This window comes from Phocoena sinus, chromosome 10, assembly GCF_008692025.1.
Source record: "Phocoena sinus isolate mPhoSin1 chromosome 10, mPhoSin1.pri, whole genome shotgun sequence".
NCBI classification, from domain to species: domain Eukaryota; kingdom Metazoa; phylum Chordata; class Mammalia; order Artiodactyla; family Phocoenidae; genus Phocoena; species Phocoena sinus.
The window spans coordinates 99,417,350-99,430,567 of NC_045772.1; the positions used below are offsets into that span (position 1 = coordinate 99,417,350).

The window sequence follows — 13,218 nt, forward strand, 5'->3', positions numbered from 1 at the left end:
TGAGAGTCCCTGGCCAGACAGGCTAGGATGCCCTTTGAAGGGAACCTCGCCTGGCTCTGGGCGGGCGAGGCCGCCTCCGTGGATCCCTGGTCACACGTGTGTCTTCTTTGCAGGCCCAGCAACCATGGCCCATTACAAGGTCGATCAGGACGACTGGCTGACCGTCTACTTGAAGTATTTACTCGCTGTCTTTAACTTCTTCTTCTGGGTAAGTGAACCCGGCACATGCCACCCGCTTCTCCAGCACCGTGTGAGTCAAGCCGTCTTTGCTTTTTTTGAGTCATCGCTCTGGAGCTGATTTATTCCAAATCAAAGACCACCCATGGGCTAATTCTGCCTACTTGAAAGTAAACGTGTACATTTGCTACTGAGGGGGAACCTAAGACTCGGCTTGCAGGTTGGCGTGGAGTCCGTACCGCACAGCAACCGGGCATCGCAATGAGCTTGCGTCCCGGCCTCAGTCCACAAGGTCTGGCTCTCCCTCCCCTGCTAACTTGCGGCTCCAGTGCCTGGTGGGAAATATGACGGCCTCAAATACTGCTTGTTTTCCTCCGAAGCCCATTTGCCTTTCATGATTCGCATTCTCCAGGCCCGAGGCAGAGAAACATAAGTCCTGGGGGGCCCAGGGCTGCGTCTGTGCATTGGGAATGGTCTCTGTAGCGACTCCCCGCCGGGGAAACCACCCGGGCTATAGGTCATCCAGGAAGAAAGGAGTCTGTCCACTTGAGGCAATTATCCGGATAATTGTAGCAGAATACCACCAGGTCCCAAAAGAGCCAGACACTGGAATGTGTCTGGAGAGGCGTAAGGGGGCTAACGGTGCAGGCGTTGCCGTCAGCAGAGGCGGAAGGGGGCTAACGGTGCAGGCGTTGCCGTCAGCAGACAGGCTGTGCCGTAGGCAACTCACCTACGCTGGCTGAGCCTGTGTCTCCAGTTAAACGAAAGCTACTTGGCAATGACCAACCCGCTGTTTTGCCTACTATAACTTCCTTGTTCCCAGCCCTTCTGCCTAGAAGTCTTTCGTTCTGTATGTGGCTCTCGGAGCTCCTTTGCATCCGCTAGATGGGATGCTGTCTGATTCAAATCGAGTTTTGTTCAAATCAACTTAACATTTTTAATGTGCCTCAGTTTATCTTTTTTTTGATTAATTAATTAATTTATTTATGGCTGCGTCGGGTCTTCGTTGGTGCGTGCGGGCTTTCTCTAGTCGCGGCGAGCGTGGGTTACTCTTCGTTGCGGTGCGCGGGCTTCTCATCGCGGTGGCTTCTCTTGCTGCGGAGCACGGGCTCTAGGTGCGCGGGCTTCAGTAGCTGTGGTTTGCGGGCTCAGCAGTCGTGGCTCACGGGCTCTAGAGAGCAGGCTCAGTAGTTATGGCGCACGGGTTTAGTTGCTCCGCGGCATGTGGGATCTTCCCGGACCGGGGCTCGCACCCATGTCCCCTGCATTGGCAGGTGGATTCTTAACCACTGCGACACCGGGGAAGTCCCTCAGTTTATCTGTTAGTAGTGTATTTCACAGACGCCCTGAAATGGTGTATGTGAAACGCTTAATTCCGTCTCTGCACACAGAAGGCATTCAATAAATGCAGTCTTTTGGGTATATTAGCTGTAGAAGGCCCGAAAAAGCCAGCAGGTCAACCTGCTCGTAAGGCAGGGCTGAGTCTCCTTGTTGCCATGGCAAAGGATGCGCTCTCGGAAGCCTCTCAGAAAGGCAGAGGCAAAGCTGGGCCTTTCCGGAGTCTTCCACTAAGATTAATGAAATTGCTTAATACTGGGAAGGATCATGGTATAGTAGTTAAGGATTGGTACATACAGCAAGGCAAGGGTTTAGAAGCGTCTTGGAGAGGGGACACACAATGCCATCTATTCAGAAGTTAAACAATCTGCCGTTTGCTTAAATGCTTTTTGCGAAGTTCCCGAAACGAACAATGAACTTGTTTTATTTGCAACTTTTCCCTTCCTGGGCGAGCGTTTCCTGGAACAGGGAAGTTGTGTGGACGAAGACAGTGGAATAATAAAGCCACAGTGATATGATCAGGTCATTGTGTGGGCGTAGATAGTTTTGATTCTCAGAGAGAAATCCGGTGGGGTGTTTAAGATTCTCGCTGAGTGAGGATTTTTTTAAAAAATACAGTATGTCCCTTACATACGAACGAGTTCCGTTCCGAGAGTGCATTCATAAGTCCAGTTTGTTCGTAAGTCCAACAGAGTTAGCCTAGGTGCCCAACACAATCCGCTCTATAGTACTGTATTGTGATAGGTTTATAACACTTTTCACACAAGTAATACATAAAAAACAAACACAGAAAATAAAAAAAAACATTTTTAATCTTACGGTACGGTACCTTGAAAAGTACAGTAGCACCAGTACAACAGCTGGCACACGGGGGCTGCCATCGAGTGAACAGGCAGGAAGAGTTACTGACTGGAGGAGGGAGAGGAGGTGGGAGATGGTAGAGCTGAAGGGTCGCCAGCAACAGGAGACGGAGGAAGCTGCAGTGTCACTCACGCCTGACGCTGACGGCGCAGGTTCTGGTTCCTTTGCTGGAACCAGATGCACGTTTGCATCTTTGAAAGCTTGCACCTGGAAGGTTTATATGTCGGGGACTTACTGTAATAAGTGTGCTTTTCCAGCTCATAAAGTCTTATGTATCCACTAATAATCGATAAAATACTAAAAACTATAAGTAAGGAAAAAAATGGCCCATATCTCAGGGTATTAGGCTCCTGGGGGGCTGTAACAAAGGAGCATAAATTGAGTTGCTTAAGACAACAGAAATTGATTGTCTCACAGCTCTGGAGGCCAAAGTCAAGTCCGAAATGAGTGTCAGCAGGGCCGTGCTCCCTCTGAGACTCTAGGTAGGACCTTCCTTGCCTCTTGCAAGCGCCTGGTGGGGGCGGGCATCGTGGAGTCCTTGGCTTTCGACTGCATCTTTCCAGGCCCTGCCTCAGTCATCACGTGCTGTCCTTCCTGTGTGTCTCTGTCCTTACACAGTATTTTCTTCTTGTAAGGACCCACTCATACAGGATTAGGGCCCATCCTAATGACTATACCCTAATTACTTACATCTGCAAAGATCCTATTTCCAAATAAGGTCACATTCACAGGTACTGGGGTTAGGACTTTAACAAATCTTCCTGGGGACACAGTTCAACCCATAATACTGTCTACCCAGAAATGACCACTGTGGACATTCCTTCTAGGCTTTCCCCTGATCAGGACAACAGATGGTGGTGACCTGCATCGAGGGGGTGACAGCGAGCATCAAATACTTGGGGAGAGTCAAGGGTTTTAGGAAACAAAATTGACAAGATTTGGTCATTAATCAGATGCTGTTGAGAGGGCAGAGGTGTCTAGGATATGTAAGTCCATCCCCGCAGTGGGAGCCCAGGAAGGCAAGCAGCGTGGGGTCAGATGGCGAGGTCAGACGTTGGCATGGTGCGTTTGAGTTGCCAGGAGACCGTCTGCGCAGAGATGCCCAGTGAGAGAAGTCAGGTCAGGGGTCTGGGTCTCAGATGGGCATCGTCTCCACCCCATGGTGGTTGCAGCCACGGGACTGGGTGAGAATCCCAGGGAGAGCATGGGGGCTGAGAATTCAGGCAAGAGAGAGATGCGGGAGTCCCAGATATCAGGGGTGCGTCCAGGGTCCGCAGTGTCCCCGTTTGCCCTGTCTAAACCAGGAGAGACCGGGGTTACGATGCCTAGCATCTGAGAGGTACTGCTGGATAACGACCTTCCGTGGATTATCCCCTGTGATCCACAGGTCAACCCTGGCGGCTGTATCACTGTTATCCTCATGTTACAGACAGGGAGCAGGTACACCCAGTTCAGAATCCTGCCCAAGGTCTTGTCGTGGTGATAAGGAAAGCTGGTGCTAACATCCAGGTACTCTGGTCAGTGATAATGGAAAATCTATTCCATGGCATTTATTAAGCACGTGCTAAGTGCCAAGCCCTGTTGTGGACGCTTGGAATCCGTCCGCGGACAAAGCTCCCAGCATCCACGGAGCTTCTGTTGTAGGCCTTCCCTGGGCTGTGCGTCCACGCGCATCCTCCCAGCGCCCCGAGGCTGTGAGCGGCTCTGCGAGAGCCCTATGTTACCAAGGTGGAAGCAGTCTGCCCGAAGCCCCGGAGCTGGGGGCCCCTCTCTCTGACCCCTAAGCCGGTGTGCCTGGCCGTCAGCTCTGACGTAACCTGCTGCCTCCAGCTCTGAGTCCTGCGTTTTCCCAGTGTCCCAGGTGCCGGGAAAACTTGGGCTCAAGTTCAGGCTCAAATTGGGACCCCATTGTCTATTTGCCGTGGAAGATTAGGTGCTGCGGACTGAACTGTGACCCATAGGGATTGAAGCCCTAACCCTCAATGTGACTGTATTTGGAGACAGGGCGTTGAGAAGGTAATTAAGGTTAAATGAAGTCACAAGGGTGAGGTCCTAATCCGATGGGATCGGCCTTACAAGTAGAGGAAGAGAGCTGTCTCTCTAAGCCTGCCCAGAGGAAAGGCCATGAGGACACAGTGAGGAGACAGCCGTCGTCTGTAAGCAAAGAAGGTCCTCACCAAAACTGAATCAGCCAGCACCTTATTTGGAGGACTTCCAGCCTCCAGAACCGTGAGAAATAGAAATAAATTTCTGTTGTTTAAGCTCTGCTATGGCGTTTTATTAGGGCAACCTTGAGCAGACTAAAGCATTAGGCAGATCACTTAATCTCACTGAGCTTCACGTTTTTCCTACGTTAAACGGGAATATCAGCACCTGTAAGAATTAAAGATGAATATTGAGGGAAACATTTCGCACAGCGTCTGGCACACACCTACCTGGTGCTTAGCTGTTACGCATAGCTATGCTATCATGATTAGACTGAGGGGCACACCTCATCTCTAACCGCTTCCTACGTCCATAGCTCTGGCTCGGCGGCTTTGGGGATCACGTGACCCATATAAGAAATTCATGGAAGCATAAGAATTGCTCGTGAAGCACCATTCACGAGGCTAAGCTTACCCTTACCGTGTGCAGTGCCCTCCGATGCTTTCTCCTCTATAGCGTGGTGGTTTTGTTTTGTTTTGTTTTTTAGCACAGGTTACCACACACCGAGTTTAGCTCACAGCCCTAAATGGTTACATCCCAAAGTTTGAAACACCCAGAGCAGGGAGATGGGGGGAAACAGCACCCCCTCCACCCCCAGGTGGGCAGGATTCAGGTGCCGGTCATGCAGTGCAAGGTCTTGGTGAGACTTTAAACCAAGTCTCCACCAGCTGCCACCATAGCACTGTGTGAGGGTTATAAACCACCTTACAATCCAAAATGATTCTACGAGCACTCTATCATTATCTTCACTCCCATTCTGTAGATGATAAAACTTCAGCTGAGATGACTGGCAGAGTTCTAGGTCAAGTCTGGGTTTTCTGACTCTGCGTCTGCTGCCCTTCCCATCTCCATAGACCACTGACTCGTACCCACAGCCTTAGACCCCCCACTCTGATGCCTACTTGGACTCCCAAATGTCTCCAGGAGTCAGGGTTGAACCTGGATTAGGACGTTTTGATGGTGTGGACAGTTCAGACACACAGCGCATGAAGATTATAAGCAGAACTGAAGTACAGCATCGCAATACACGCCCGCATCCTGTATCTAAGCTCTGCCCCACCTCTGGACCCCTACCCCCTACTCAACCCATGCCTGCCCCCCATCCTTCACCATCGCCCTGCCCCTGACTCCCACCCCACCCCCACCATGCAGTTCGCCTAATGCAGAGTTGAACATGACCATCTCACTGGGCAGGGGCGGCTCCCTTGGATACAGCTCTGGGTCAGGAACCAAAAATGCCAGAGTTTTCATGACCCTAAAGTAGAAAGTGTGACCCAAGCTTCCTATGCAGCCGCCTAGGAAATGCTTTACCTCCCCCTCCCATTTCCTACACGGGTCCCTACAGCTCCCATCACCCCTGCAATGTTGTTCTCTAATGTATTATTTTAATTAGCTCCTCGGCAGTGTTAATAATCAAAACTTTTCCAACCTCCCAGGAGCTACGCAGGCTGTGGGAGAGCCAGGGAAGCAGCGGCTCCCTTGCCTGGGGTTGCCTTGCCTCCGGAAGCTCTGTCCTGCCCGGGGCGCTGGCTGCAGTGTCAGCACCTCCCTCAGGGGCCAGTGGGGCTCAGACTCCAGGGGATCCCTGGGGTCCCTTAGGGGGACACGGACCAAGACAGGAGGCAGCGGTGACGCAGGACTCGCCCGACCAGGGCAGCGAAGTGGCTTGAGAGCATCCCTCCAGGGTCCCCGGGGAGGGCCTGGTGGGGAATAGCCTCAGCTCACCCCCCTGCCGAGGGGAGAAGCCTTCACTCTGTTCATCCCCATCCCACTGATGGTGGCCTCTGCCCACCTCCTGGGACAGACCATCTGAGGAAGGACAGCTGAGGGGCCCCGTGGCTGGCGTTTCTGCTGCGTCCCTTCTCAAGGTGCTGTGAAGTCGCAGGACCCCGTGGTGTCCGGGCATCCTGCCTCTCTGTGCTTCAGCTTCTGCTGGGGGACAGGCCCCTACTCGGGGGGAATGCACATCTGGTCTGCCCAGGGCCACGGTGGGGAGACCGGTCCAGGAGGAAGCCTGTGGCGGCCACACTGAGCCGTCACCGCTGCGGCCCAGACACCCCTCAGCTTGCCTGGGAGTGCCCGCAGCCCAGTGGGTGAAGAGGGCATGAAGTGGACGTCAGGTTTCTTGAGTTCTAGGCTCCCGGCCGGTCACGGGTCCTTGGAAAAGTCACTGTTCTCTGGGCCTCAGTTTCTTCATCCGGAATATAAAAGGGTTAGACCTGACTCTTTCCTCTGCCCCCTTCCTCTGTCCCTCCTGCTTCCGTGGGGAGTTACGGGGCATCTGTCATACGTGGAGGGCTCTGCGCAGATGCTAAGATGAGTGAGGTTTAACCAAGAATCCAGAGGGGGAGGCAGACGAAGTACCGAGTGCAGCAAACACGCCGCCACGCCTGTAACTGCAGAAACCCGTGCGGGCGGGGACGAGTAGGGCGGACAGGCTGATTTGCTGGGAGGGGGGCGGGGACAGCGCCAGGCAGCATCCCTCCGGGTTCTGAGCTGCGTGTGGAAGAGAACAGGTGATGTGAGTCCCCTCCCAGCCCCGACCCTCAGTAAGTCCCATGAGATGTGCCCGTGTGATGAGGAGACTGGCCCTTGCTGTCCCTGCAAGAGAGTGAGAAGTCCAGAGTGGCGACCACGGGGGTCCTGATCTGGGCCGTCGTGGTGCCGTGGATGAGACTGGGGGGGGGGGGCGGGGGGCGCGGAGGACAGGGGTGGGTCTAACTGGGTGAACACTCATCCAGCCCCCGGTCCTTCCCAGTCCAGGTGGTGCTTGGCACCTGGAGGCCCCCAGCAAACACTTAGGGGAGTGGACTGCACCACCACCTGTGCGACCTCCGCCCCCTCCCCGTGCCACGGGCGCCCCGGCACTGCGGACAGAGAGCACTCCTGCCCCGGGGTCCTCCCGTGTTGGCAGCCCCAGCGTCCTGGGCCTGCTGCTCCGGCCGGTCCCCTCCCCGACCCCAGCCCAGAAGCCATTCAGCTGCTGACGAGGAGAGGAAAACCCTGCAATGACTTTTGCACCCCTCCTGCTTTCCCCTGGGTCTGACAGGAAACTTTTTGGCCATGTTTCTTCTCTATAAATGGGCCGTTCCTAAAATTACACGGCCTGGGTGACCTGCCCGCCCCTCCCGGCCTGCCCGTGTCCTGGTTGGTAAGAAGGCCAGCTTCACCCTCTGCAGGGCTTTCTGCCTGACTGGCTACAGGCTATGGTTTTGAAAAATGTACTTAATATTCCAAAGAAATCCAACCCAGTTTCTGTCAGGAGCCAGATACTGTTGAGTCAACTCTATGCAAATGGCCGGTGCGCAGCTCAGCAGGGTCATTTGGCTCCGGCCCCAGTCGGTCTTCCGCAGGGCCTCTTCCACCGCTCTTTCTGCTGACCCGGCATCTCTGAACCGCTTGACGAAAGCCACGAGCATCTGTATTGGCAGATGGTCGTGGGGACATGTCACCCATGCGGAAGACCTCCGAGCTTGTCATCCGGCCATTTTACAGATGAAGAAACTGAGGCTTCCAGAGGTGAAATGTCTGCACAGTCACACACTTAGTCAGGGGCACGGCCAGGGCTGGGACCCAAGCCCACTGACCCCTTCCCTCCCAAGACGCCCTCTGGCGATCCGTGCCGACGTTGGGCAGCTTTGACTTCTCCTGTCCACAGGAAAGATCGTTTTCTAAAGAGCCAGCCGGGTCCCAAGCAGGACACCCCCTGAAGGACTTGAAACTCTCTTGCCCCGGATGGCAAATCCCATTGGGTGTCCCCAGCAGACGCTATGTGACACCCCAGGGGAGGTCTGGGGGCCCCACTGACTCGGACTCGCCTCCTGATTTCTTCTGCACATCAGGACCAGTGTGAATTTGTTGCTTTCCAGACCTTAATCAGGACGGTGTGTCCGCCCAGACCCTCCCCTGTGGGCGAGGGCCCTGCTGCCACCCTGGCTGAGCTGCAGCCCTGCCTGCTTTGCAGATCCCAGCCGTTTCTGTGACCGGGACACGCTCCTCTCTTAGGGGGTCAGTGTGCTTATCCGTGGCTGCATTGCTCACAGCACCCCTCCCTCCCCTGGGAGCACATAGTTTCTTCCTTTCTTGCGTAATTTAACTTTCCTCCATTTGGACTGAAAATACTGCCCCTCGTCACCCCCCTTCTCCCCCAAAGCTCCTGTCAAAGCAAACACCCTGGGCTTCCCTGGTGGCGCAGTGGTTGAGAGTCCGCCTGCCGATGCAGGGGACACAGGTTCGTGCCTTGGTCCAGGAGGATCCCACGTGCCGCGGAGCGGCTGGGCCCGTGAGCCATGGCCGCTGAGCCTGCGCGTCTGGAGCCTGTGCTCCGCAATGGGAGAGACCACAACAGTGAGAGGCCCGCGTACCGCTAAAAAAAAAAAAAAAAAAAAAAAAAAAAGGCAAACACCCTGATGCAGACAGGGAAGTGGTGGGAGGGGCAGTCCTGAGCTGGGCCAAGGGCCTCCAGGCCACAGCCTCAGGGGAGGATGTTCTTGGGACCCTGCTGGGGGAGGGGACAGGACTGACCCCTGTTGACTAGGAAACTACACGGTAGTTCTCAACTGGAACCACCTGGGAACTTAGTAAAGGATCCAGGCCTGATCCCACCCCCACAGATCCAGTCACCTTGGTGATGTGCGGAGGTCTCTGGGTGGTGGTGCGGCCCGGCAGAGAAGCACTGCCTTAGAGGGTGCAAGGTGGGGGGGCCCCAGAGACGTCTACACCGGGGTCATTGTGAGATGCAAGATGAGGCCTCAGCCCCCGAAGCTGAGCGCATTATTTTACGTGGATGACGTTTCTCTGGGCAAAGCATCCCAAGCTTTTTATCAGATTCTCAGTGGGTTCCATGTCCCCCAGCAGATTAGGTGTCCCCAGTGCTGTCCACACGTACCCCTTTGGTGGTTCCAGATCCGATGCTAAGCCTGTGGGGTTGACAAGCCTAATGGATGACGTGCCTATTTCTGTAAAGACACTACACGCGTCAAAAGTTAGATTCACTCAGTGTGGTCACATTGACTATTTCATGCCGCTCAGAATCTCTTCTTGGTACTACCACGTGCCTTTGATTAATAAAAAATGAGAAATGAACTATTACTTAATGCACTGTGTTTGATAGGCAGAAACCCTTCAAAACGTAAGACCCGTGGGAAAAAGTAATCAAAGGGGCCCTTGGTGGTTATAGGTTGGGAACCACTGGCCTAACACGTCCACCTTGTTTGAGAGATGAAGAAACTGAGGCCCAGAGAGGTTAAGGGACCATCTTTAGGTCACACAGCCAGTTATGCACAGCTGAGACCCTCTCTCAAGCCTCCCGGGCATGCTGTAGGGGCAGAAAGATTATGTGCAGAATATTTTGCTGGAAACCCTCACTTGACACAATCCTGTTGACCCAGACGGAGGAAATTCCTCACTGGTCTTGGAGGTTATGTGGCCAGAGGTAGCCCACGCTCCTGAGAATTAGAAAGCCTGTTGTAGTCCAGGATTTCATCCAGCCTAAGATACCATCACTTGTAAGATACACCATTGTTTTCTGTACCGCAAGGCAAGAGTGCGGCCAAGCGTGGTTGTAAGATGCCATCAACCATAAGATGTGTCTGTTTGGAGATGTTAAAACGGGAGGAAAAATGTATGTGCCGTGGAATCAAAGGAGGTGAATCCCATTTGGAGCCGTGCGACGTCCTTCCACCTGGTTCCCTTACCCGCTAGAGGTGCTAAGGGGGATGAAACGCCCCTTAAAAGAAAACAGATGTATCTAAAAAGCAGGAGTGAGTAGGGGAGCAGGCCCAGCCCAGCGTGTGCGATCCCAGGACAGAGTCCCACACTGGCCCTCAGCAGACCTGGGTTTGCATCTCAATCTCGAAACTCTGGGTGGGTTTCTGGGGGGGCGGGGGGGCGTGTGCAGGAGGGTGTCCTCTCGAGCACGCTCTATTCTCTCCAGACTCCATTTCTTCATATGCAAAAGAGAAAACACCTGCTCCCACCTGCCAGCCCTAAGCCTCCTGAACTACTGTGAAGCTCGAAGAGGCGCCTGGTGCAGCCTCGTTGCTAAGGAGCTTCCGTCTGCCCCGCTGAGGTCTGCGAACAGCAGGCGGGTTATACAGAGTCATCGGGGCAGTGGGACCGAGCCCACTGGGGCTGCCCACCTTCACCCACACTCAGGACCCCCTGAGGGAGCAGCAGCCCCCATCTGAGAAGAACTCATCCTCAGATGAGGCAGGGAAGCTGGAGGACATCTGCCTTCCCAGTAGCAGGTGGCAGATCTGGTCACAGGTGCCGGGGTCCTGCCCCCCCACAAACCCTGGGCCGACACCCCTGCTGTTCACCATCTGGCACCTCGGGGACACACACACACATACTTTGCCCAGGATCACAGCCACATAAAAGGGTCATTCAGCCTCACTGCAGAAGGAACAGGGCAGCTGTATTTCCCAGGGTCCCTTCCTGGGATCAGGGCCGAAAGGGATCAGACGGTCAGTGAAGAGGACACCTCCCCCCCGCTCAGTGTCCTGCCGTCCCTGAGCGACTCCAGCCTGTGGAGCGTGTGTCCCTTCCTTTGGGGGGGCAGCTCGGCTGAGCTGCAGACCCGGGCTCTGAGCTGGGGCTGGCCCTGCCCTGTGTCGCCCCACAGAGGCGGCCCTCGGGCAGCTCCCCTTCCTCTGTTGGCCTCGTCCTCTGTCTGTAGAGCAGAGATGAGAAGCCCAGTCGCGCTTCCCCCACAGGCGATGAGAAGGGGGCTTGTGAAAGTGGCCCGCCAGGGATGCAAGCCGGGGAGGAGCGCTCGGGGTTGGGGGCGGGGACGGCGGGAGGGGGTCCCCACAACTGGAGTGTCCCTGCCTCATGACGGCGACGCACGGGCATCGTGGTGGGAAGCACGGGACCGGGAGTCAGACCTGGACCCAAACTCTGTCCCTGCCTCTCCCCTCGACCATGGGTAAGCCTCTGTTTCCCCATCTACAAAATGGGCAGCCAGACACTTCCCACAGGCTTCTCAAAGGACCAAATGAGATGATGCACGAGAAGGGCCTCGTAGGCGTTGGGTGCTCAGACCCAGTGTCCCGCAGATGGGGGGTGCCGCGGTCATGGCCGTGGGCGTCTGGACCCTGGTGGAGAAGAGCGGCTACCTCGGCGTCCTGGCCTCCAGCACCTTTGCCGCGTCCGCCTACATCCTCATCTTCGCGGGCACGCTCGTCATGGTGACCGGCTTCCTGGGCTTCAGTGCCGTCATCCGCGAGGACAGGAGCTGCCTCTCTGCGGTGAGTGTCTGCCCAGCCCTGCCCAGCGCCGTGGGTAGAGGGAGGGCCACCTGCCCCGGGCTTCTGAGAGCCTGGCCCCCTGACCAGGCTCCGCTCTGAGAGCCCCACCCAGTGACACTGGCCTTGGTCTTGGAGGCCTCGGGAAGGCTGCCATGGTCTCCAGGTGCTTGGGACCTAAGCCAGGAGGGCATCTTGGAGGTGGTGGCAGCACTGCTCCTCCCCTTTTTTCTCCTCCTCCCCCCTTCCTCCTCTTCCTCTGTCCAGATTTTATCATGGTGATTTTCAAAAATAGGCAAAAATGAAAAGAATGTTACAATGAAGCTCCAGGTCATCACCCAGACTCACTGCCACCATCTCAGAGCCGATCCTGTCCATCTGCACCCTCCCCCGCTCCCCGCCCCACCCAAGACCCCAGATATCATGTCACCTGTAAAAATTTCAGGGTGTACCTCAAAGACGTAAGGATGCTTTTTTTTAGAAGAGGTAATGACAAGACCATTATCACACCTAAAAACAACAGTCATTCCTTGATATCATGAAATAACCAGGCAATTCCAAATTTCCCCAATTGACCCATAAGCTGTTCTTTTTTTTTTTTTTTTTTTTGCAGTTTATTTGAATCAAAATCTAAATTTGTAAGGTCTGTGTATTAGAGTTGGTTGATTTGTCTCCCAAGTCACTTCTGGTCTCTAAGCTCCCCATCAATCTCTCTCTGTTTTTTTCCCTTGCAATTTACCTGTTGAAGGAACCAGGTCATTTGTGCTTTACTCTCTCCCAGTCTGGGCTTTCTGATGCCTTGCTGATGATGTGCTCGTAGTTGGGTGTAGAAGCTCGATCAGACTCAGGTGTGATTGTTTGGGCAGGTGTTTCATGGGTGAGGTGGGCAGCACAGGCTCCGTGTCGGATGCCCCCCTGGAAAGCTGAGAGGACACCTGCACCCCACCTCTGGCTCCAAGTGTCAGGAAAGGAAGGGCTGCACTCGAGGGGGCAGAAGCTGGAGTCCCGCTCAGGACTCCCAGACCCTCCCTCCCTCCTGGGCACCTGTTGCCAGGGCAGGCTCCCTGGGGCCCGGGTGGCATCTCCCCCTTCATCTCCCCAGCGACAAGCCCAGTGCGGTCAGGGTAGGCTACAAAACATCTGGACTCAGAAAGGAAGGGCCGGGGCTGGAGTCAATCAGCCTGAGCCTGAAAAGGCTGCAGGAAGAAGCCTTGAGGGCTATGCCCTCCCTGCCCTGCTTCCCGTGCCCGTCACTGACGTGGCAGCCTCGGCCCCCCGCGTCTGACCAGAGAGAGGAGGGTCCGAGCCCCGCCGCCTCTTGCGCCAGCCGTGACCTAGCTTTTCGCTCTGGAGGCAGCAGCACCTGCACCCAGGCTCAGCGGGACAGCCC

At 55.1% G+C, this 13,218-nt stretch overlaps 1 protein-coding gene across 6 annotated transcripts in view; it reads left to right on the forward strand.

The window, feature by feature from the left end:
- The window catches only part of TSPAN11 (tetraspanin 11), a 65,745-nt gene that overhangs the window by 27,401 nt on the left and 25,126 nt on the right, over positions 1-13,218 (forward strand). For 5 of the 6 annotated variants that reach the window (XM_032647070.1, XM_032647071.1, XM_032647069.1 and 2 more), the window contains 2 exons: positions 114-208; positions 11,640-11,831. In XM_032647070.1, coding sequence (XP_032502961.1) covers positions 125-208; positions 11,640-11,831 — 276 coding nt within the window. In that variant the 5' untranslated portion in view covers positions 114-124. The remainder of the gene's footprint in view (positions 1-113; positions 209-11,639; positions 11,832-13,218) is intronic. The other variant, XM_032647074.1, reaches the window with a different exon arrangement.